The 25,947-nt window shown below is 46.9% G+C and overlaps 1 protein-coding gene across 12 annotated transcripts in view; it reads right to left on the reverse strand.

The window, feature by feature from the left end:
- Positions 1–25,947, reverse strand: part of RIN2 (Ras and Rab interactor 2) — a 240,440-nt gene that overhangs the window by 92,872 nt on the left and 121,621 nt on the right. For 8 of the 12 annotated variants that reach the window (XM_053574259.1, XM_053574257.1, XM_053574254.1 and 5 more), the window contains one exon: positions 25,223–25,315. In XM_053574259.1, the coding sequence (XP_053430234.1) occupies positions 25,223–25,279 (57 nt within the window). In that variant the 5' untranslated portion in view covers positions 25,280–25,315. Of the gene's footprint in view, positions 1–25,222; positions 25,316–25,526; positions 25,550–25,947 lie in introns of those variants that run through there. The other 4 variants (XM_053574263.1, XM_053574252.1, XM_053574262.1 and 1 more) reach the window with 2 other exon arrangements.

A 25,947-nucleotide genomic window follows, 5' to 3' on the forward strand; every position in this document is an offset into this window, starting at 1 on the left:
CCTTCTATCTGATGCATCCTTAGAAAAAAAAAGAAAAAGAATTTTAAAAGGTACATACAATATCTGTAGTGCAATATACCAAATACACTGTCTGAGGCAGTATTGTGCTGGGTTAGTCCATGACCTTGGAAGTCACAGCCCCATGCTCCTGCTGGTGGCTTTGTTTTGAGGTGCAGTAATAAGCAAAATGAGCGAGGCGCTATGAAGAACAAGGTTCTTGTTTTCTACAGCCCGGTGTTAGCATTCGTGTTTTAAGTTTGATTTTGCATCTTTTGCTTTACATTTGCAAGAAACGTTCATAGAGTATTTATTAAGCATTGGGCTCTGGGGTTATGACAGGAAAGAAAAACAAAAACACATATGCTCCATCAGATTTAAGATGCTCTCAGTTACAAGACACACCCTTGTTTTATATGCTATCAAGGGAAAAAGAGCTGCCAAGTTTACACATCTCTGGCCAGGGGATACAAACGATTTCAAATTCAATCAATTTGGAAAATCTTAAAATTGAAATGCAGTGAGCTGTGTCTTCATGGAGCTCAAGTTGAAGGGGACTGCGGGTGTACAGGTGGAACATGAGTGACATGTTTGCGAGTCTTGTCAGTGACAGGACAAACGGGCTGCGTGGGGGGACTAGCACCCCAGAATTTATAAAATAGGGGCTCGGGGTCTGACCAAGAGTAAGAAGGCCCGTTGGGAAGTGTCTGGCCATGACACGTGCACCAGCCAGGCGGGAGCAGGTTTCTGCACAGCAGGCAGGTGCCTCTGTCCAGCTCCCTGCTGACCACAGACCTGAGCCACCCCATTGGACACGAGAGCCACGTCTGACCGTGGTGCCCTCTTATCCGTCCAGCCTCCAGACCATCTCTACTCGAAATGGCTGGGGTAGGTTCACCACCAAAACCTTGCCCACCCACACATCAGCTCAGCACAAAAGGGTGTTCCTACAATTTAGAAAACTATGCAAAGGTTGAAATAAAGCAAAACAAAATTCCCTTTCAAACTCCTAGTTGGGCGCTGTTTAGCAAGTTGACCGAAGGGTCATCTAGGATGTCATTTTCTCTGACTCTTTTCTTTTGATTAGATCCCAGGATCTATAAAGTCAGACAGTGACCTATGGAAGTTGCAGATGACGTTTGTCTGGTACAACCCCAAGGGTTTTAGTTTTGTTGCCCTTTATGTCTTTAGGGCAATATATGAGGTTGAACTATATGAAATTGCATTGTCTGAAGATTAAAATATTGCTTTCAAATGATGGATATCTCAAGTACGCTGATTTGAATTTTACAAATTACATGAATGTATTAAATCATCACATGTACCCCCAAACCATGTCTATTATGTATCAATTAAAAAATTATTGAATGTTGGCAATATCAAGCTTATGTCTAATCTTACAAAGTTAGATGTGTAAAGCTGGCTCACGATAGATGTCAAAAGTGTTATTCTGTTGCCCACTGACTGTATTATCCAGTCTCTGCCACCTGGAATCAGCTTTAATATCCTGTTGGTTTTCTCATCAACAAGTTAAATCAATCTTTGACACATGCTCACCACGTGTTTGTATGAGAGTCCTGTTTTGTTCTCTTTCTGAAAATTATCCCTTAAGTTTGTGGCTATGTAGCCTATGAGACTTGCCAACTGTGGGATCTTGGCCGTGGGTGGGGGTTGCCTCACCTCTCTGGGCTTCAACTTCCTCAGGCTGAAAATAGATCAATAGGTTTCTAATGCGTCTTCCGGCACAAACCCAGCTCTTCCCAGCTGCCGCGCTCTGTCTTTCCGGAATGCAGGGGCATGGACGTTGTGCTCACATTCACTTCCCCTTTACCATCTCCGGCTTCCTACTGACCAGCTGTCTCCACTGGGCTTCGACAAGCACAGGAGGAAAAGGAACGACTCACCCTTTCTGGAAGGCCATCTGAATGTATACATCGACACCGAAGAATCAAAACTCTTGGATTCAGCATTTCTACTTCTAGGAATTGACCCAAAGAAACAATCAGGTATACATAAAAGAAGGTTCTTGGCAGCATCAGATAAATAGTGAGCAGTGGACAAAAGACCAAACGTGTATCAGCTGTGGGCGGGGCGAACAGAGCACAGGACACCAGTGCAATGGGATGCTGTGCAGTCGACACAGGGGACCCTGGCCCGCTGTGCAGCCATCGCGGGGGACCCTGGCCTGCACTTCCTGAGGGGCATGGTATATGGTAACATAGTGTATGTCAGTACATCAATATAGTGACATGTTCTTAGGTGGGAAGCAAGTTGTGAAACAGTGTGTGTTCTCTGAACTCACACACGTTAACACATGTGGGTGCACTAATGAACAGTTATATAACATAGAATTACGGACAAAATCCATCTGGCTGGATAATGCCGAGACGCTCTTTTCCCAATGGGGTGATTAGAGATGGCCCAATACAGGTGATGGTCTCTTTCTTCTTTACGCTTTTTTTTTTTTTTAATTTCCCTTTGAAAAGCATTTTTTTTTTTTGAGACAGAGTCTCAAGCTGTCTCTCTGGGTAAAGTGCCGTGGTGTCACAGCTCACAGCAACCTCTAACTCTTAGGTTTAAATGATTCTCTTGCCTCAGCTTCCCAAGGAGCTAGGACTATAGGTGCCCCCCACAACACCTGGCTATTTTGTTTTTATTGTTCTTTTTGTCATTCTTGTTTAGTAGGCCCGGGCCAGGTTCCAACCCACCAGCCTCAGTGTATATGGCTGGCACTGTAACCACTGAGCTATGGGCACCGCATGAAAAGCATTTTTTAATAGGGAAAAAAATAGCTGTTTTTATTTTGGGAAAAATACAAGTAAAAGAATAATTAGATGGGTGGAATTAGCAGAGAGCCTGGAGTAGCACAGTCATTGGACAAGCTTCCTTCAGCATTCCTGGCTCAGCCAGCTCACACTCTGGGGTGCTCAAATTCACCAACATTAAATTGCTCGGTTGTTGCAGGCTTGGGTAAAACAAAGGGAATGAAATGTCTCCTTGGTCACCATGGCCGCGCTATTGAGTTACGTCCTTGTTCTGTGGTCCCGTCCCAGTTGTTGGTCGTCTTCCCAGCCCACCTCACTTTTACGTCTGCTTGATTACACTCCAGGGCTTGACTTTAACATGGAACAGAAGTCACCTCTTATTCCAAAACATTAGCTGTGTGTCAAGTGTTTTCACTTTTCCTAGTTAAAAAAACTTAGTACACTCTGATCTAGAATCCAATGTCTGTTATTTTTAAATGACATGAAGGGGTGGAGGGGTCTGCATTTCAAGTAGCCGCTCTCTGGATATTTCTCGTTCAATACAGGCAGCAGAGGCTGTGATTACTATTTCGATAAAAAAGTTACTGCTCCAATAACATTGGAGACATTCTATGAAAGCAAGTTAAATATTGGGGTAAATGAGGTCACTGTGCGCTGCCCAGAACCTCTAAGATCCTGGGTCTAGGGTGTCTCCAGGGAGAAAACAGCAGTGCAGGATCCTCCCACCTCCTGCCCTGAGCTGTCTGTGCCCGGCCATGCCCGGGGAGTGGTGTTCTGTAGTGAATCTTAAAGAAATGTTAACTTAAAACCATGTCCTGGGAGATACTAAGTGCTGTAATTAAAAATTTCAGTTTTAATTTAAAAACAGAAAACCAGGAAAATATGAAGTAAGAAAGAACTCGAAGAAGCAGCGACTGGAGAGGAGGCCTGAACCTGTAACTTGCAACAACGGAAATTCTGAACTGGAATATAAAACCATGTTTCTGTAAGTAGAGAATGAAACTGTTCTCTGAGCACATACATTTGGTTTAGGGAAGGAAGAAGGCAGAGGGGGTATGAAAAGGGAATTTGGATGGTAAGCAAATGTGAAGCCCAGTCATTTTCCCAGTCTTGTGAAGATGATTAGTGGCCTGGGGAGATGAGTCACTAAGACTTGAAACTTACTGAAATGCAAAGGTTTGTTCCTCCCCAGGAACCTACACTCGGATGCATAAGTCCACTGGGGCACCGGACTTAGTGTTCCAGGCAGGACAGACGTAGCAGGTGCTGTGAGTGCCCTGCCCGCGTCCCTGGGAAGCCACTGAGCCCTGTGCTGGGATGACTTTCTACTGTGACACTTGGACACACGTAGCAGGTGCTGTGAGTGCCCTGCCCACGTCCCTGGGAAGCCACTGAGCCCTGTGCTGGGATGACTTTCTACTGTGAGACCTGGACACACGTAGCAGGTGCTGTGAGTGCCCTGCCCATGTCCCTGGGAAGCCACTGAGCCCTGTGCTGGGATGACTTTCTACTGTGAGACCTGAAAGTCTCTGTCCAGGGGTTGAGGATGCTCTGTGGCTGGAAGTGCTGGCGGCAGCCCGCAACCCACAGGGGTGGGAATTGGGGTATCAATACCCCAGCTACTGCGCGTGTAGGAGGAACAACTCAGATACCCCCCCATTCTCCTAGAGGTCTCCAGGGGGACCGAGCCTTCCTGACCCATCTGACTTCCCTACTCCCCTACCAGGGCTTCCTGTGGTCGATTCACAAACAGCCTGCTTGCATTCACATTCCATCTCTGAGTCTGCTACTATGGGAACCCAACTAGTGTTTTTCTTTTCACTGTAAGTTCAGGGCAAGAAGTCTGGCTTTCTCTACACTGTAGTCAGCCAGACACCCTCCTCACTCCTCCCTTTCCCCCCACTGTGTTACTCCCACCCCAGGGTCCCTTGCACTTTTCTTGCAACTCCGTTGTCATTTAAATTGTGGTGGCCAGAGCTGGGCACAGGTCTCAGTGCTATGGGTGCTATCTTAGTCTCACCTGTCCCCAACTTCATTCATTCTTATTTCATTAAGAATAAAACTAATAGTATCTCCAAATAAGGCCAAAAAGTTATATATATATATAAAAGGATAAAACCAACAGGATAAAAGTCACCAGATTAGGGTTTCTCAAGCTGGAATGGGCATGTGCATCACCTGGGGGCCTTGTGAAAATGCAGGTTCCCAATGGCAGGTGTGGGTAGGGCCTGAGGTTCTGCCTTTTTGACAAACTCTGCAGCTGACTGGCTGACCCACTGTGTGCAGGGTGCTAGTGGCTGTGAGGGAGCCCTGACCACATGTGCCCTTCCTTCCCAGGCTGGTGTATCCAGTGTCTTGTCCACCTGGCTGCATAGTGGGTACTGAATAGATATTGGTTAAATCTAACTTCTGCAGTTGTTTTATTAATACTTCAATTCACTACTTTTTTTTTTTTTTTGAGACAGAGTCTCACTTTGTTGTCCTCAGTAGAGTGCTGTGGCATCACAGTTCACAGCAACCTCCAGCTCTTGGGCTTAGGCGATTCTCTTGCCTAGGAGTAGCTGGGATTACAGGTACCCACCACAACACCCGGCTATTTTTTTGTTGTTGTTGCAGTTTGCCCGGAGCCGGGTTTGAACCTGCCACCCTCGGTATATGGGGCTGGCGCCCTACTCACTGAGCCATAGGCGCCACCCTCAATTCACTACTTTAATTCAACCAGCCAGCTACAATAGTTTAATAAGAACGGTTCCTGCAATGGCAGGAAGGTATTCACTGTGAGAGAAGGTGAGAGCACCCAGGATGACGGTGCCGTGTGAGCAGACCGGCAAGTTCGACATGAGCCACTGTCAACTCCCCCACTGCAGACCTGCCATCCTCAATGGCCTAATGGACACCAAAAGAAGTATAAGATATTGTCTCGGTCCCACAAAAGTCTTAGAATAGGCATCCTCAAACTGCGGCCCACAGGCCACATGAAGTGGTGTGAATTGTATTTGTTCTCGTTTTGTTTTTTACTTCAAAATAAGATATGTGCAGTGTGCATAGGAATTTGTTCATAGTTTTTTTTTTTTAAAACTATAGTCCGGCCCTCCAACGGTCTGAGGGACAGTGAATTGGCCCCCTGTTTAAAAAGTTTGAGGACGCCTGTCTTAGAATGTGACTGAGCAGACAGCGATGAAAAGAGCAAGCATCGGATGAGTGGTTAAAGACGGGAGCAACCCTGACAACTCCTCTGCTTGAGCTTAGCTCACTTGCCATCCCAGTAAAGCCTGTCTGACCATTGTCCTTGAAGCCGCCAGCCTCTCCTACACAGCGAACACTGGTAATTGCATTTTGCAACAGTGACTTGGATTTAGCGTCAGCCCTGTCACACGCCCATCACAACACACGTGTACGTGCGCCGGTGGGTGGATGGGCCCCCTTAATCAAAAAAGTTTCAATATTCTTACTCAGGGCTAGAGAGCTCAATAACATTCTATACAAACAGAACCCAACCCATGTTCGTCGCAGCGCTGTTACAGTAGCCGGTGTCCACAGGGGATGAACGGGGAAACAAAAGGTGGTACATCCACCAGTCAAGTGCGCAGGACTCAGCCTTGGAAAGGAAAGAAATTCCGACACGTGTCACTACATGTTTAAACTTTGAAGCCAATACGCGAAGTGAAATAAGCTAGGTACAGAAGGAAAATGATTCCATTGAGAGGAGGAAGCCAGAGGAGTCTAATTCACAGAGGCAGAAAGCAGAAGGGCGCTTACCAGGACCGGGAAGAGGGAGAAATGGAGAGCTGTGCAAGGGGTGTCGCTTCTGGTTTACGAGATGAAAGAGATTAGAGATGTGGCGGTGGTTGCACAACCATGTGAACGTACTTAACGCCACAGAATTGCCATTTAAAAACGCTTTGGTAAATGTTGCGTTATGTATGCTTTACCAGAATCCAAACATGCTGATTCCTTCGAGTCAGAAAACTAGGTAGCAGAGTTTCTTGGTTTTCTTTTTCTCTTTCATTTTTTCTTTCTCTATCTCCCTTCCTTCTCTTCCTCCCCGATTCCTTCCTTCCTTTCCCTTTTCCTTTTTCTTTCCTTCCCCAAATATATACTAGAGAGATCTTCTTTTGAGGAAATAAATTATATTAACCCATCACTAGCTTCCAAACTCTTGGCTCCCCCAAGAAAGTGATAATCACCTGAAGCAAAGCCCAAGAGCACCCGAGATGCAAACAGGAGTAAACTCCCCTTGGCGCTCTCACTGTCCATGTACATGGACTCAGGGTCAGCCCCGCAGCACTCTCACTGTCCATGTACATGGACTCAGGGTCAGCCCCGCAGCACTCTCACTGGTTACATATCCACGGATTCAGGGTCAGCCCCGCAGCACTCTCACTGTCTGTGTACATGGACTCAGGGTCAGCCCCCACAGCACTCTCATTGTTCCCGTATACACGGATTCAGGGTCAGCCCCCTGCAGAACATACTCAGGTGCTGGGACAAAACATGGCCCCTTCAGGTGTGCCCTTCCCAGGCTCAGAGTCATCTGTTTCCTGGTGACACCAAACACTCAGGATAGAGAAGGGCCTGCTGTTCATTCAAAAAGATGATTAGAAATTACTGTCCCTGCAAAGAATGCTGGGCTCTCTCTAACATGAATGAGCCTCTGGAATCAGGTGACCAGGCTGAGATGCCCAGGAAGTGATGATCTGGCCCAACAAAGCTTGTCTACCTGCAGCAGGAGCCCTGTCCAGCTTTGGAGTTCAAATCCAATGCCAGGCATATTGACCTTGAGAAAATTCACAGGCTGGACACTGATGTGAGCACTTTCTGTCTAACACGACGCCACAACAAAAAGTTGGACTTGCTATGAAAGGAACAAAACAGTTCTGTCCGGAGACTAAAGAATCATGACCCTAAACACAGGGAGGGAGCCTGGGTGGACCCCAAATGAGAGAAGAGAAACAGCATGAGGTGGTGACTGGGGTGATGAACAAGCCCGGGAGATGGAAAGTGATTAGAGGACAGTGCTGGTCACCACTTAGCTTCTGGGCTTTGACCAGTTACTGGGCTTGTGTAAGAGAATGTCCTTGACCCGAGGAAATACACATCAAAGGGCTCACAGATAAACGGGGAGGTGTCTCCACTGTTTTCTCAGATGGCTTAGAAAATGTACTACATATTTATGTACAGTAGTGACATATTTATAGAATTGCAAGTCTATATATGTGTGTGTGGAAAGAGACAATGATAAAGCAAATTGGGCAAAATGTAAAGAAAAATGGTGAGTGTGGAAGCAAGGCAGTGGAAATAAAGAAATTCCTATTCTTGCAACTTTTATTGAAATTATATCAATAAACTCCCCCTCCCCAGAAGGAGGAAAAAGACATTTCAAACAATGCACATGAGATGGACCCAGGTCTCAGGGAGTCACTTCCCTAATTTCTCCCAGCAAATTTCCAGAGCTCACTTTGCAGATTTTTATTGTTGGGAAATCTCTCCTTTGAAAAAATTCAGTCTTCTCTGTTCCTTGTCCTTAAAATTTGTGTCAATGTACACTCGGGGTACAAGCCAGAGGAAGCGGGCCAGCTGCCCGGGGGACCGCACCTCTTCCTGCAGCTGAGCAGCTGCACCAGGGCCCTGAGCACACTGACCACACCCAGGGGTCCTGCTTGGACCCAGCTCTGGCCTCCTACCTTGTCTGCAGGCCAGCCTCGCTCACTGGTGGCCCCAGAACCACACAGACCTGGTTTGAAGCTGGCTTCAGCTCCTATGACTTGTGGGACCTGTGGGGCAAGACTATAACCTCCCTAATGCTCAATTTCCTCATCTGTCAAGGACATGGTGATGACTTGGTGAGAGGATGAAAGGGAATTAGCACGAGGCAGGCGCCGGTGCATCCTGGGCCCAGCAGCTCCACACGAATCATCCCGTGCCAGCCGAGAGGGGGCTGCCGAGTGCGTGCTGGGCTCCAACACCAAAGCTCACCCGGGGCACACAAGCCAATGCTCGTCTCGGATGTCAGAGCTTCCAGAAAGGAACGATTTTAATTTCAGCATATAGTCCACTTCCGTGTCACTTGGGAAAAATAAAAAATATTTGTAGTTACATATAAGTAGTCATGGTAGATAAGAACTTCAGTATTTGGAAAACTCTGGGGGCACTGTATCTTGTCTTGGGGCGGTGCAGGAAAGGTCATGTGGGGGAGAGTGATGAGGTGGGCAGCCAGAAAGGGGCTTTATTAAAGCCAGGCTGCTCCCGTGGCCGGCACATTCATGTCCCTGAGTAGATTAGTAGCAAAAACTGGAGAGCAGGCACATCATCCACACCCCAAGTCCAGCTTCTTCCTAATAGTAGATATTCAACTAATGACCTCAAATCTCTGTATGGAACAGAAAGGGGGCAGCCAGCTTCTTCTGCCTGTGAGTAATTTCTGCCTCACCAGTTTGATTCTGAAAAGGTTTGAACATTTTCTTTTTATTTTATTTTTACCAACAACCCCTTCCAAAGGAAAGCTTTGAACTTTTAAACTCAAAGCTTTAGCCAGTAAGCAAGTGACGATGTCTTAGACTTCTCCAAGCCCTCACCCATGCGCGCACATGCCAGGAATGACAGGCTGTGCTCGGCAGTGCCTCACCTACCAGAGGATTACGCCCCCTCGCCCTTTCCCATCCAAACCCTCTCGAAAGCTCCATGTCCAGGACAGCACAGGCTGCTTTCTGGATGAGTCTAGTCAGGGCTTGGAGCGACGGCACTGCAGATGTGACAGAAGGAGCATGGGGAAGTCCCAGGACAGCAGTGGCCCAGGCCTGAGGAAGGTGAAGGAATGCATTTCTTTAACCGGTTTCCATAAGAGCAGCTGTGTGGGCCTCTGTCCCCAGTATTGCCCACTGTCTGGCACACGTCCCACCTCCTGGCACCGTAAGGCAGAGGCTTTGATCGATCCCATCTTACAGACCAGGGAACAGGCTCCGTTTCCCAAAGTCATGCAGCTGGTAATGGTGGGACAGGGATTGGCAGTCGGAGTTCTGGGACTTATAAATTCACGGCCTCACCTCTGTCCCAGGGTAGGGCACATTTATCTCTGGTGCACTAGCAGGAATATTGGGTTTTATTACACTTTAAAAGGTTGGTGTGCGGACTCCCAGATGTCCCTGTGGCTTCCCCAAGTCAAACCTGACAGTTCTGTCTCAGCCCCTGGAAGCCCTTCCAAGCCACCTCTCCCGTCCTCTCTGGTCTCTGTGACCCTGCATCTCTGCGTCCTCTTTGGCTCCATGGCATTTCCTTCCTTCTGGTAATAAGTGCAGCCCTTCTGGTGGCGGATGGAGCTTCCTTCCTACTTTCCCTCCACTTGCCTCTGGTGACACCTGGAGCCAAGGATGCTGCAGGTGCAGAGGAGGCCAGGGGCCCAGAGGCCAGGCTGGTGTCTGTGCAGGGCTTCTCCTGGAGAGAGCCCCGGGCACCTCCACTGTCTCGCCTGGAGCTGCCTCTCCCCTCCTCACAGGCTCACCTTTCCGAGCGCGATGGTTTGACTGTGTCCCCCAAATTCATGTGTTCAATCCTTAAGCCCCAACACAGCAGTGTCAAGAGGTGGGACCTTAACGAGGTGATTATGTCTTGAGGGCTCTGCTCTCTGGGATGAGGCTGATATCGCGGGAGTGGGTTCCTGACAGAAGGACAATTTCGGCTCTCTCCCTCCCCTTTCCCTGCCTCTCAGGAATTCTGTTGTAGAGGCAGAAAATGCAGGTGGACATGGCAGGAGGCTGCAGGACAGTCACCCTGATGCGAGCGTTGTGTCTAAGAGTTATCCTCTGGTGACCTACAGGACACACCCAGCTACGCTTTGCCCAGTTTGCTCCACATACCTTGTCACTATGGTTAAAATAATTTCAACATTTAAATCCAGGGATATTTCATGTAAAAAATTAGGAGATTTACACAAATAATTCAGATTTCTAGATTCATGAAGTGAGAAACATGGGGCCACTGTGGTGATGCTGCATCTTTCCATGGACAGCTCCCCTCAGCCAGCACAGACCCCACATTCCCTGTGGTTTTCCAATCTGGAGCCTGCATGGCAGTTGCCATCATCATGTTGGGCCCGGGTTGGCTGCCCTTGCTTACATCACCCTCCTGGTGCCCGCAAGCACCTCGGGCTCAGACCTGTGCTGGAATCATTGCAGCTCTTCCTAACAACCTGTAAGTCCGAGATAAGACGGGAAGTGTGGTTCAGGAAAGAGAACGAACCCACCCTCGGAGTCCTGGCTCTGAATCTCGGCTCTGCCACTTACTCTCTGGGGATCCTTTGGCAGCTCAATGGCCCTGGCAGCTGTCTGTTCATTTGTGAAGTGGAGATAGTGCTGCCCACACTCACAGCTGCCTGGGAGGATGAAGCGAACACATGCCATCATTTCCCGTCAGGGGTCAGCAAACTTTCTCTGTAGAGCATCAGAGAGTAGATTCGTTCTGCTTTGAGGCCAATGCAGCCTCTGTAGCCACCGAGCTCCGCCACACGGCACAGAAGCAAATGAGTGGGCGTGGCTGTCCCAGCAGAACCTGAGGCACATCCAGAAGCCGCTGGACGGGCCTGGGCGCAACAGTGTGCTGGCTTTGTCCACAGTGCTTGTCTCACTCCCTATCCCGCCTCCCCTCATCCACTCCATGTACTTCAGGTACAGGAATTATCCCCAAAGCATGGGCAGCCCTAAAAAATAAGCAATGACAACTGTCCGCAAGCCTCCTCTCCCTCTGGCCTTCCACGTGGGGAAGGGGTAAGTTTTGAGTCTGCTCTGGCCCATTTCTGCTGTGCAGGTTCTGAACTGGGGCAGAGAAGGAAACCATCCAGCTGGAGACTGCAGACGGCCACGTTGGTCAGTACAGGGACGGGCAGGAGGGTGGGCAGAGTGGCCCAGAGATGACCATGTGACCAGGCGGCCAGGGGAGCGTGGCGAGAGAGACAGAAAAGGGACGTCCTTGGAGAGAGCCGCTTGGAACATAAAGAACCAACCGCAGTGACAGACCAGAGAGCCACGGTCGAGATTCCAAGCTGGGCTGCGTGCGCTGAAGTCGGCTTTGGAGGCCTTTGCGTGACTTTGGGGAAGATATGAATTGCACTTGGGTTTTCTTGGTCAATAGACTAGAGATAGTGCTAATGTTGGGTGAGTTTTGTTAGGGTGGCACATGGTAGGGTTCTAGGTCACAGCTTCCCATGGCGCTAAGAATGCCTCACCCAGGTGGCATGACCGGCCCCTGCTTCCCCGGCCCCAGCCAGCTGCCGCCCATCACACTCACCTCTCTCTCTCTCTCTTTTATAGCCTTGGCCACTGTCCTGGGCCTTTGCACATATTTCCTTGCCTGGGAATGCTTCAGCTCCCTCCCCTCCCCTGCTCCCTCCTCCCCTTCGCTTCCCTTCCTCTCCTGCACAATTTGGCTTAAACACCACCTCCTCAAGGAGACCACCCCATCCCTCATGCAGGTGGCACCCTCCTCCTCCCCATCCTTCAGCTCAGCTGCTTCCCCCAGCACCGCACATGCAGAGCCTGGGACTGGCCCTGGCGTAGGTGCAGATCAATACCGGGGGACACACGAATCTCATACGTGCAACATGTGCAGATACAACGCAGAGGGTTTACACTTTTGTCATTCACTCAGCCTAGTGACTGAACACCCGCTGCTACAGGCCAGATGCTGACTGTGGCTCAGGTGATACCAGTTCAGCACGATGTAACGCCTGCCCCCCAGGAGCTGGGGGAACAGTGAGTGCTCAATAGAAAATCATGCTTTTCTGGCTTTGATTTCCTTTCCTTCTGGAAGGCCTGATGCAGAGAGAGTTAGAGAAACCCAAGAAAAGAGTTATTTCCTAATTTTCAATGGAGGCCAGGACTTCTCAACTTCTGCACTACCGGAATTTTAGCCCAGATGATTCTCTCGGGTGAGGGCTGTGCCTCACTGTAGGAAGCCGGCAGCATCTCTGGCCTCTGCCCACGGAGGCTGGCAGCCCCCCCACCCGAGTTGCGGCACACAAAATTATTTTTGAGGAAGCAGCAGCCACACTGGAACCAGCTGTCCTAGAACAGAACCCTGAGTGACCTGAATCTATCTTGGAGACTCTGAAACAAGCCCAGACTCTGGAAGCAGAAGGAGAAGATGAGAAACGCCCCTGGCACGCCCCCAGCTGAACATAAACAGCGTGGTGCGGCGGGAGCAGGGATCATCCAAGGCCACTCTTGCCTGCGACAAGACGGAAACCAGGACACTCAAACCACAACATGACTAAATGGCCCCCTCTTTTGACACACACGAGCTGGCTCACTGTCTGCTGCTTCTTTACCAGTGAAACCTCTAGCTCTTTTATTTCTCTCACAGCCCAGACAAAACCAGTAAGGTGCCCCAATCAATGAACTACTCTGCTTCCCAACAACACCCAAACCCTCCTTTAGAGTAACTGGATAAAGTGCATTATGCTCAGTTAAACTGGAATTTTAGATGAGCAATGAAAAAAATTTTTAATATAAGTATATCCTAAATAATACATAGGGATGTATTTATAATGTATCTGAAATTCGAATTTCGGTGGTGTCACACATACTTTACCTGCTACATCTGAAATCCCTCTGTCCTTAGAACTAGTCAGCACAAGCCCAAACCCTCTAACAGCCCCTCCACTCTCTCTGATGAGAGCCCTCAACCCCCGACCATCTGTGTGTGTTCTCTCTGGCTGTGGTGAGCAAGTAAGCCTAACTTTGATGAGGGCTGCCATCCTGCTGGTCTTTGAGAAGAAGGATCCCCACTGTTTGATAGGAAACTCTGAGAGATGGCCATTGGAAATGGATAGCTATGGGTGGCCATCAGAGGATAGGACAGGGACAGTGGGACATATAGTGAGGCTTGGTTCACAAGCCTCCAAGCTAAGGAGCAGGCATGGAAGGCAGTGGAGGAGGGAGCCCCTGTGTCTCATTTCTGAGCTGGCTGAGACAGAGGCAGAGGAGTCACCACGCAGCCACCACACAACGTGACCCTGGGAAAATTACTCCTCTGCGCCTCAGTTTCCTAATCTGCAAAATGGGGTTAATAGTGTGAGGATTAAATAAACTAGTGGATTTAAAGTGCTTAGAATAATGCCTGGAACAGTATTTGCTAGATTAAACATAAATTTTATAAGGTAATTGAATAAGGAAGAAAGCTGGGCCGTGCATACAAAGATTTCAGCTACACACCAAGCAACCACCAAGGCCCCCAGGCATCTGTTTGTTCCTTTGTTCCTTTGGCTGACGGCTGTGCACAGAGTGTGAGTCTGCAGCCCCCACCTCAGGCTTTAGTTGGAGAGGGGAAGGCCCAGCATCCCAGAATCTTAACACACTGAATGTTCCAGCACCTGTGGAATTGGGGCTGGGTGGGGCCCTTGTGATTTTGTTGTTACAGGGCTCTGGGCAGCGGGGCCACCTGCACTGGAGGACCTTCAGTTGTGTGCTCGGGTGCAGGCATTATTGATAGAGAAAATACAATATGGGGGTACAGTGGGAAAGCAGGCAGGAAGAAAAAATAAAAGTAGCCTCTTACCAGAAGGCAGTAATAACACCACAACTTGCAGAGAGAGAGTGAGACTGGCTGACATCAACAAAGTGCTGTCTGAACCAAATGACATGAGGCCCGGCCCCGAGTCCCACAAACTCATAGCAGGAACCCAGCAGCCTGGGCTGTGCTCTGTGCAGAGCTCGGCACCCCAGGGCCATTCCATCACCTGGAGCAACTGGCTCATTGACGACTTGCATTTATGGAGCCATTTCATACACCAGGATCTAACCAAGTGCTTTGTGTTGAATTCTTGTGACACAGCTTTACTGGGGAAGGAGGTACATTCATCCTCAGTTTCAAGATGGGGAAACTGAGGCCATGAGAGTTGAGATAACTTGCCCAAAGTCACATGGGTAGTAGGTAATGGGACTAGGATGTGACTGGTTGTCCCACTGCAGACACAGATGCAGTTCTTACTTTTGCCCGTTCTGCCTGTGTGGCTAAATAGAAGGTGCCCAGAGGCACACGGGCCCCAGGATCAGGGCAGTGGTGGTTGGAGAACATCAGAACACGTGCTTATCTCTCCCTTCACCTACACTTCCTAACACCCTCTCCTGACTGCTCCCCTCCCATTATAGCTGACCAGTGTCCCACGCTGCACAACTTCCCCACAGTGGGGCCCTGAGCCATTTCCCACCCCGCAGAGATCCCCATTTAGCTTTTTCTATCCCCTACCCTTCAACACACACAAAATAAGATTTCTTTTCTAGGTTGGTCTCAGCCAGTGGGTCAGTAAGCCCTATTTTATACTAAATTGTGAATGACTAATGGTACCATTGAATACTCTGCTAGTAACTGTTCCTTACAAACTCAAAATAAATCTCCAAATTAAAAACAGGATGAGCAGGGCCGCGCCTGTGGCTCAGTGAGTAGGGTGCCAGCCTCACATACCAAGGGTGGTGGGTTCGAACCCAGCCCCAGCCAAGTTGCAACAAATAAATAGCTGGGCGTTATGGAGGGCACCTGTAGTCCCAGCTACTTGGGAGGCTGAGGCAAGAGAATTGCTTAAGCCCAAGAGATGGAGGTTGCTGTGAGCTGTGATGCCACAGGACTCTACCAAGGGTGACAAAGTGAGACTCTGTCTCAAAAAAAAAAAAAAAACGTGATGAGTTATTACCACACACGTGCTAGAATGGCTATGATCAAAAAGAGAAATAGAAAGTGTTGGAGAGGATGTGTAGGAAAGAGACCTACCGATGGGAATGTAAATTAGTGCAGCCACTATGGAGAATGGTATGGAGAGTCCTCAAAAAACTGAAATAGAACTTCCATATGACCCAGCAATCCCACTAGTGGGTCTATAGTCAAAGGAAATGAAATCAGTGTGTAGGGAAGAGACCCCTGCATGCCCATGTTTACTGCAGCATTATTAACAATAGCTGATAGGGAATCACACGCAGTGTCTATCAAACAGGTGAATGGAGAAGGAAATGTGATTTAGATACACCGTGGAATATTATTCATCCTCAAAAAGGAAGGAAATTTGTCATTTTGGACCACAGAGATGAAGCAGGAAGACGTTATGTTTAGTGAAACAGGCCATACATAGAAAGACACAGATTGCACCACCTCACCTAGACAGGTGGCCATAAAGTTCGTGTGCGATTAAAAATAGTGCATTTCCTTCTCTCTCTGTATCTCTTGATATCTCCTCTCTCCCCTTCTCCCTTTCCTCTCTCTCTCTCTCTTTTCCCCTCTCTCTCTTTCCTTCTTGGTGCTGCCCTGCAGCATCCCTCCCTTGCCAATAAAAACCTTTCGTACAAAAAAAAAAAAAAAAAAAAAAATAGTGCATTGCACACAAACTTTACGGCCACCCCATATGTGCAATATAAAAAGTCGAACTCAGACAAGTAGAGTGGGAAGGTGGTTATCAAGAAATGTTGAGGGTGAGAGGGGTGGTGACTGCTTTGTCAAAGGATACAAAAGTTCAGCCGGACAGGAGGAATATGAGTTCAAAAGTTCTACTGTACAAGGTGGTGACTACATTAATAACCGTGGGTCCTATTCTTGAAAATTGACAATAAATTTTTAAGAGTTCTCATTACAAAAATGACACATATGGAGTAGTATATAGAATAATTGCTCAATTTAGCCATTCACAAGGTATACATCTCAAAACATGTTGTATATGTGTATGAATTTTCAAATAAATAAATAGAACCCTTGCCCTACTCCTAACCCCAATCTCCTAACACTAACCCCAGGCTAAGCCTTAACCTTAACCCTAACCAACCAACTCAGACCTTAATCCTAAATCTAACCCCTAAACCTAACCCAACCCTAACCTAAAAAATAAATAAATAAATAAATAAATAAATGTTATTATTATTATTTTTTCTGAGACAGAGTCTCACTCTGTTGCCTAGGCAGGAGAGCCATGGCCTCAGCCCAGCTCACAACAACTTCAGTGATCTTTCTGCCTCAGCCTCCCGAGTAGCTGGGAAGACAGGTGCCCACCACAACACCCTGCTAGTTTTTCTATTTTTAGTAGAGATGAGGTCTCACTCCTGCTTAGGCTGGTCTTGAACTCCTGAGCTCAAAGGATCCTCCCGTCTTGACCTCCTGGAGTGCTAGGATTACAGGTGTGAGCCACCCTGCCCAGCCAACGTTCAGTCTTTTAAGGAAAAATCTTGGCTGGGAAAATTTGGGGACAGGAAAGAGGGGTGTTATAGAAGTAGTGGGGAATAAATTATTTTGACATTATGAAATGTTAATTACAACTTGGAAATAAGTTTCAAAAAATGGGGCCTGTCTTCTGATAAAAACATTTTGTGCTATGAATTTTCCTCTGATCAAGCTGTGGATGTTATCATCGATTCTATAAGTAATGTGTGGATTATCAGGTTTTTATCATAATTTTTTCTGTAATTCCAGTTTGTATTTTTTCTTTCACTCCAGAGTTGTTTATTAGAAGGTTTTTAATTTCCAGGTAAAAGGGCCTTGTTGCTTTCTGAGTTTATTCTTTGTTGCCATGCTGGGGCATTAAGTTAACAAGTTCATCTTTAGAGAAATGCAAATCAAAACAACCCTGAGATATCATCTAACCCCAGTGAGAATGGCCCACATCACAAAATCTCAAAACTGCAGATGCTGGCATGGATGTGGAGAGAAGGGATCACTTTTATACTGCTGGTGGGACTGCAAACTAGTACAACCTTTCTGGAAGGAAGTATGGAAAAACCTCAAAGCACTCAAGCTAGACCTCCCATTTGATCCTGCAAGCCCATTACTGGGCATCTACCCAGAAGGAAAAAAATCCTTTTATCATAAGGACACTTGTACTAGACTGTTTATTGCAGCTCAATTTACAATCGCCAAAATGTGGAAAGAGCCTAAATGCCCACCAACCCAGGAATGGATTAACAAGCTGTGGTATATGTATACCATGGAATACCATTCAGCCATTAAAAAAAATGGAGACTTTACATCCTTCGTATTAACCTGGATGGAAGTGGAAGACATTATTCTTAGTAAAGCATCACAAGAATGGAGAAGCATGAATCCTATGTACTCAATCTTGATATGAGGACAATTAATGACAACTAAGGTTATGGGGGGGGAAGCAGAAAGAGGGAGGGAGAGAAGGGGATGGGGCTTTAGTGTGTGTCACACTTTATGGGGGCAAGACATGATTGCAAGAGGGACTTTACCTAACAATTGCAATCAGTGTAACTGGCTTATTGTACCCTCAATGAATCCCCAACAATAAAAAGAAAAAAAAAAAAAAAACTCTTCTCTACTAAAAAAAAAAAAAAATTATTTAATTGGCTAGGGGATGAACCTGTGTTTGATTTTGCTAGAGGCTGTTAATGAAGGGCTCAGACAGGGGAGGGTTATATGTGAGCATACAGGTTTCTGTTCAGAAAAAAAAAAAGAGATAACCACTAAGGTTACAGTTTTACTGCCTTGCAGGAATTTAACCAGTTTTGATTGTTAACTTGGCAAACTTACTACAGAATGTCTTTCTAAGTCAACTCCAAATATGTTATTTGTGAAAGCGTTCACAGAACAAGCTTTAGTACCTTACTGGTTTCCTTCTGCATGGGTTCAATAAAGCTACAACAGACGTTCGTTTTAAATTCTAATAGAGTCAGTCATGTTTTAACTGTTTGAAAATTTTATATTGATACAATATTCCTTCAAATCTACATTTCCTTGCTTGGCATCCTTCCACTGATGAAACTTGGAGCTACAGGAAGCCTGTGGAAACTCAGAAAATCTATTATTTCACTCCTGATTTTTAAAACAAACTTCCCTGGAGCAGGTGAGTATGTGTTGAAACCAAGCAGGTAGCAATTAGTGTCAGAAATGGGTGGTCACACAGAAGGCTGGAACACTGTTCCAAAGCTGTGAAATCCAGCACTTTGAAAACACTGAGAGGTATTTCTGTTCAACAAGCTCACGGCATTTCCAGACATGTGTGCCGTGGGGGGCTGACTCAAGTCTTGGAGGTATTTGGAGCAGTTGTGGGGAGGCTTCCATATATATCCCTAAATAGCCAGCAGTTTCCCTAGAGAGAGGCTACCGGCCCTGTGACCTCTCTAGAGTTTCTTGGAAGAGGGAGCGAGAAAAGGGGGGAAGCGGTACGACAGGAACCAGGGCAGGGGAGTACATGGCAGGGGCCAGTGGGGGGGCACAGGGAAAAGTCAGGCCAGGTCCGACTCCTGTCCCTGCTGTACACTAACCAGCTCTGAGCCTCAGTATCCCCAACTATAAAAGGAAAGGTTTAGACCAGATAATCGCTAAGCCTTTGCTGTCTGATATGGAGTTCTTGAGATGTAGCTGGTCTGACTTGAGATGCCTGCCCTGAGTGTAAAGTACACAGTAGATTTCAAAATGTGGTAACATATGTGTTTCAGTATGCTGTATATGATAAATATACACAATTTTATCAATTAAAAAAACACAGTACAAAAAAGAATGTAAAATAAATATCTGATTAATAATTTTTATGCTCATTACATGTTGACATGATATTATTTTAGGTATACTAGGTTAAATCAAATATCTTATTGAAATTAATTTCATTTGTTTTAACATTTTTAATGTGGTGACAAGAAAATTTAAAATGGCATCTGTGGCTTTTACTGTATTTCTATAGGATAGTGCTGGTCTGGGGCTTCTGCAGGCATTAGCGTCTGTGAAGAATTTATGTATGGGAAATAAAAGACACACCCAGGCATGCTTTGCCATGTCATTATGAGTAAATGTGTTACTAGGCCAATTGCTCTGACAAAATCTCTAATTGTTCTGCTGTTTCCACTGTCTGGCGATAGGTTGTATGGCTGTGCCTCCCTGGGTGGACCCGTGGCAGGTGGCATCCTATTTACTGGCTGGGGACCTGATGGCAACCAATGGGGCCACACTCACCTCTATGGCTTTTCAGTATTCACAGAGCCACGTGAGGATGTGGTGTGGGGTCCTATCAGTCATTTCTCATGCCCCTGACATTTTTGTCACTATAATGGGACAATAAATTGTTGGTTTTGTGTTGCATGACTGGAGACGCGAAAGAACAGCAGCTTTGCCGTGAGTATAAGCTCGCTCCTGCAGTTATTAAGGGTAAACAAGAAACAGACTACACCGCATGGGATGGCGTGTAGCAAAGTTCTTTATGCAGGGGTCTGATTTTATACACTTCTAGTCACATACACACTTAATCTATCATCTGTTAGTTTCACCATTACCTCATTTTACCTATCTGAAATTAACTTGTAAGGAAATATCCTGTTACCACATCAATAAAATCACTTCTAGAATCACATCTTCTTCTAGATACTGACTAATTTCTGGGCAGGTATCTAAATAAAGATTACAAAGAAGAAAGCAGCCACAGGGGAACAGGGTTAATGGAAGAGTACCTTCAAGCGTTCACTCAGTTTACTCAGTATGAAGTAACGACTGTGTCTCTCCTCAGGGCAGAGCACCTATAGACCTCTGACAATATGTTTTTAACGTACATCAACCCTCTGGCCCATATCTCTGAGGAAGGGTGGCATGCCCTTTGGCCTCAGGCTTAACGGGGTGCACAACTTCAGAGAATTGGCTTGTGGAATTTTAACTCCAGGCAAGTTAACTCTGTGCGCGCCTCAGGGGGGCCTCTGTAAGAGTAGCAAGCTGTTTTAAACTCACACTGAGTTCACTTTGTGTGCTTGATGTAGGATATGTTTATTTCTAAATATTATCCTACAGTTTGGGGATGTGCATGCTGAGAAATTAATTTCCATACACACACACAAACCCAAAAAGTCAAGTGTTGGGAATGAATGAGACTCGGGTATACAGTTGTGCCAGTTCAGGGCGACTGAAAATCTGCTCTGCAGACAAAGTGTTTGAAAACTGAGAACTTCTCAAATGCCAGGGAAAGACTGTAGTTCCGGAGACTCAGCTGAGGTGCAGAGAATCACCACCTCCTGGTCTCTCTATCTGGTGGAGGCAGAGTGTAGAAATCTGCTTCCTTCAACACAAGTCACACCTAGTCTCTGTGGTCTCACAGAGCTCTTCTCTGAATGGTAATTACAGGTTTTCTGCTTCTGAAAGGCCGGTGTGAAGCACCTTGTTATTCAAACCTTGAGATGTAACCAAAGTGGTGCCTCTGTGGCAGGCTGGGTCCTTGAACCCATCCCCCCTCCACAGATAGTTTGTGAGTCCAGGTTCGGGGATCTCTCCACAGCATGGGTGGTTTCCAGGGACAGGAGAGTATTGTCCCTGCAGTTAAAATATATTTTCTTCTAGGTCAATTAAGACCAACTCACTCTCTGTCCCAGAGGCCAGGAGGCAGCCACCCAGAGCAAGAGGTTCTCTGGACACCTGTTGAGGCTGGAGGGCAGGCGTGCCCAGGAAGCTCTGAGGCAGCCTGGTGAGGATTAGAATTTTCCAGGGGTCTATTCACACTCTCCCCATCTGGCCTCATTCTGCACAATAAGAGGATCCCTGTCAGGTTCAGGGCTGTGATAACAAAAGGGAAGAACAGAGTCCTCTTGGCTGGGCTCTGAGTTAGCAATTGACGTTTTCCTTCCTGGCACTACACTGGACCCCAGCTAGGCCTTCACAGGAGACGTTTCCACCACGATGTTGTCTTTAGACAGAAGCAAAGGATGATACCAGCTCAGCCCATGACGACCACACTGACAGTGAGTAAAGCGAGTCTGCCCTGCCTGGAAGGACAGTTGGGGGCTGCTGGGGAGAGCGGGGAAGGAGAGGTGGTGGGCAAAGCCCGGGGGCCGGGCATCAGCAGGATTGGACCCCAGCAGCAGACCCATGATGCAGCTGGGGCAGGAAGGTGGAAGCACAGCCTGAAAGTCCCTAAGTAACAAAGTGGAGAACGCAGACTTGGTCTTCCAGAGGTGGCGTGGATGGATGGAATGGTTTGGTAGAAAACACACACACACACACACACACACACACACACACACACACACACACACACGGTGGTGGTGTAGATGGACTAAAAACACAAATGAAAAAACGAGAACCTAAGTAGGAAGGTGGGTGCAAGAGGGGAGAGAGGGGCGTGGATTTGGGAGACATAAGGAGGGTGCTGCGGGTTCTGGGGATGCCCCAGGGAAGCTGTGGGATCCCAGAAAAGGAGGCATCAAAGATGACTTTGAGCATCTCCCTCCCACACTCAGGACTACCCAGAACTTCTCCAGCCCACGTGACGTGGTTCCAACACAAATTCATCTGACACACCCTCGAACGTTGACGACAACAGGTGCTCACTTCTATTACTGAGAAGTGGGTCGCTCTTGGAAGCCTTCTGTGTTTGTAGAGCAGGGAGATTTTATTTTTCACAGATGGGTGTGGAAAATTAACAATCATGCTACAAAAGACTGGAAAGTGTATCTGTGCAGCACAGGATTTGTGTGGCCAGAGCTTCCAGGATATGACTGCACAAACAGTAACCGTGGGGCATTCTCAGCTGCCCCCCAAGGCGCAGACAGCCCTGCTTCATCCTCCGACTGATCTGAGTCATTTCCCTGAGCCAGGACAGATGGCAAACCTCAGATCAAGCCGTACAATCAGGTTTAGAAACACAAACCGGGCAGGGGAGGATAATGACGAAAAGAGACCTAATGACAGCCTCTCAATTATCTGCGCGTTACACAAAATAACGTGAGAGCTAATAACCAGGAAGTGGGTAAGTCACATGTGGAATTCGGCTATGAGCCCGGAACATCACTGAGAATCCTCGAAGTTTATGAAATCACCCTATCCAGTTACAGGGCATCACTGGTATCTGTGGAGAAATGCACCACAGGAGCGTAAGGGTCGCCCTGAAACAGAGCTCTTCTTTGGCCCCCCTCCTCTCCATAGTCTGCTCAGCCCTCCAATGGCCACTTCCTTGGAAAGACTTCTCTGGAAACCCTAGGTGACCTCATATGTTCTCAGAGCCCTTTTTGCTTCTCACATGAAGCATTATTTTCCTTTTTATAATTACATGCTTGGTGAGCGTCATTATTTGATTCATATCTTTCTTTGCTATCAGGCTGAAAGCTCCACGAGGTCTGGGGGAGCTTCTAGACTTTTTTTCCCCTCTCCTTGGCTGGGTACAGAGTTGGCTGATCACAGCTACTTAAAAGATGTGAGTCAAAAGAAAGCAAGGCCAGTGGGTGCCAGAAGGGCCTGAGCAGAAACCAGCTCAGCACTGAACACTCCTCTAGCTTGTTAAAAATGAACTTTCAAAGAGTCAGTACCAAAGGTCCAAAGGGCAGTTTACCTCATCCCTGAGATAACTGCATGCCTATGGCTGGTGACTAATTACAGAGCAGCTGTAGCAAAGAATAAAAATCTCTATACAGAAAAGAAAGAAAATATAAAGCAACTATATCATTTACATGACACATCTAACTTAAATAAGTTACACAGTTTAAGCTCTGCAAAAAACAAACAAACAATAAACTACAGACAAGTTAAACAGTGCGGGCCTCTTTGCCAACCCTGTCCTCCAGGGGATTTGACTCAGGAGAGGTTGTCAGGTAAGATGTGCCCTCGGCAGCTTCAGGCAGGCCTCTCCCCTTCTGCCTGCTTTCAAATAGCACAGCCCAGAAATACAAGTAAACTACTTTACCTGCTGTCCCACTGAAAATTAAAATAAAAACAAACATTATTTTCCAAGAACTGCAAGAAAAACCAGCTACAATGGACTTTATAACAGGGTCTAACAGGGAATTTTCCTGAGGAATTTTCAAAGGAAATTTGACCAAACTCCATTTTCTTCTTTTGGTTTGATTTTAAAATCTAAACGCTGTGTAAGGTACAACTCCACCCTGCTTCCTGAGCATCAGAAGGTGGCCACTATGGTCATCTAGCCTGATTCAGGCCGGACTTTGGGTTAAGGAGGAGCTTGGGATCATCCCTTCTACCCAGGGGAGGAAAGTACCTCAGCATGAGAATAACCCCGGGACTGGGCGGACGAGAGATGGAAGATCTGGTGGGCTGGGTCTGGATCTACAAGAGCCTTGAGGAGCCCACACATCTCATCTGCCTCCTGTGGGTGGAGGTTGTACAAGTTTGATTAAAATTGAGTACATCAGTTGAAAATTGAGACAACTTATATCCACATAGCTTGACTATTAGGATTGAGAATGGAGACCATCTGTGTCAACACAACTTAACTCTTTCTTCCAGGATCTTCTTGCAGAGAAAGTTAAGGTTATAAGCCAATAAAATAGCTTCATGGCTTGCTACAGGAAATAATCTACAAAATAATTTGTCTTGGCAAACAGTTGGCTCACCTGGGAAAACAATTCGCTGATCAAACAATGATTGATTTGTCAAGACTCACTTCAAGACTCTAGTCTTTTTGTGGCCACCAATCCCAACCTCTTACCTGACATGCTTCTCCAGTGTGGGGGCCTAGACCCCGAATCCTACCAATATGCCTCCCAGTCTCCCCAAGACCATGACCTGGTGACATTGTCCTTTACTTTACAAAGTAGGTTTAATGAATTTACCTGTGGGTCCTCAACAGGCTCTTGGGACAGATTTTTGTAAATAAAAGTTACTATATACACACAACCCAAAAAGTTGAGGTAATTATTAAACATAGTTACTTTTTGTCAGCAATAAAGTTTCCCTAATGTCCCTTCTCTGGGGGGTGAGAGCTGGCTTTGGAACAGGTGGCTGTGACACATTTCAAATTACACGCTTTCCATCCATTTTTCTACTTTTTCACATGATTCTTCATTTTCCAAATTTTCTACAGTGAGGATGTATTAATTTGAGGGCAAATGAAGGGAAATTTCTTTTTTTAAAAGTAGTAAACCAAAAGCCACAAAGCAGAGAATGCATTCCCAAGTGAACATCAGAAATGACCATGGCGTTTTAATTAAACACATCCATACAGTATCTAAAATAGCCAGTTAAAATCTTATCTCATTAAACTAGCAAGGTAATTTAATCCTATTAAGATCAACATGAATACAGAAAAGTCGTACTGTTTTAAGCAAACTGCCCTTTTCTCTTTGTCCTTATCACAAGCAGCCTTTGGGTTATTTGATAAAAATACATCAGAAAATAACATTTAATCAGCCTCAGATGAGGCCCAGGAATCTGTTCTTTTGTTTGGTTTGGGGGACACTTAACTGAATCATATAATCCAGGGATAGAACACATGAAACGTCAGCATTCATTTACTGGAGAGCTTCCTACATAAAACCAGGCAAATGGAAAAGGAAAAGCTGAGCTGTTCCCAAATAAAGACAGTCTCAGTGAACCATACAGCCTCTCTGTGCCCGAGTCCTGTGCCCTAATCACGGAGTCCCTGCCGCCAGCCAGCTGACACCAGGGGTGGGCTCAGGCAAGGTCCTTAGCAGAGCTGGCTCAGAGCAGACTTGCCTCTGCAGCCCCAGGACAGCAGGGAGACTCTGGGAACCCCCATCAAGCCTTCCTTTTACCTTAAAGAAACTTCCTCGCGTGTCCAGACCGCGGGCGCCCATGGTCCAAGCTGACATCTCCCCCAGCGAGGCTCCAGTGCACGCCGGGGACTCCTGAAGGCAGAGACATTTTTAATGGTTAGTCCAGGCTGTAGGAAATTCCTTTCTAAGCCGCAGAACACTCACAACAACAGTCCTGCCAAGATCTTTCTCCGTCAACAACACAGTGCCATTTATTTCCCACCAAGCCCTTACATCTCCTTTCAGCCTGATTTCCTGCGGGGGCAGTTCCTGGTCTGTGCCCCACCTCGCCACCCCCTCCCACCTCTGCAGCTGACGTCCTGGTGCCTGGTGGGAAGCATAACCATGGCTTTGTGTGTCTGCTTGATCTCATGCTGAAGTCCAAAAGGGGACCCATGTTAGACGTCTCCATACTCTGCTCTGAAAGCTTATAGATTTAATGGGACTGATCACAGAGGGACAGCTACAGCCAAAGCACGAGGTCCTATATGTCCCAGGAAGTCCTGCTGGAAGGGGATGAGGTCATTCTTAGCTCTGCTCCCCCAGGCAAGGTCAACAGAAGGGCACTGGGAAGAAATCCCTGTATTTTTTCCTTAGAAATCAGAAATATTTGGATGAATCCGGTGTCACTGTTTACAGAGATCAGTTCATGGACGAGGACAATGTGTAAACAGCTTTATAATCATCCAAGGGGGTGCGGGTGCACTTTGGAATGCAGAGAACAA

This window comes from Nycticebus coucang, chromosome 21, assembly GCF_027406575.1.
Source record: "Nycticebus coucang isolate mNycCou1 chromosome 21, mNycCou1.pri, whole genome shotgun sequence".
NCBI classification, from domain to species: domain Eukaryota; kingdom Metazoa; phylum Chordata; class Mammalia; order Primates; family Lorisidae; genus Nycticebus; species Nycticebus coucang.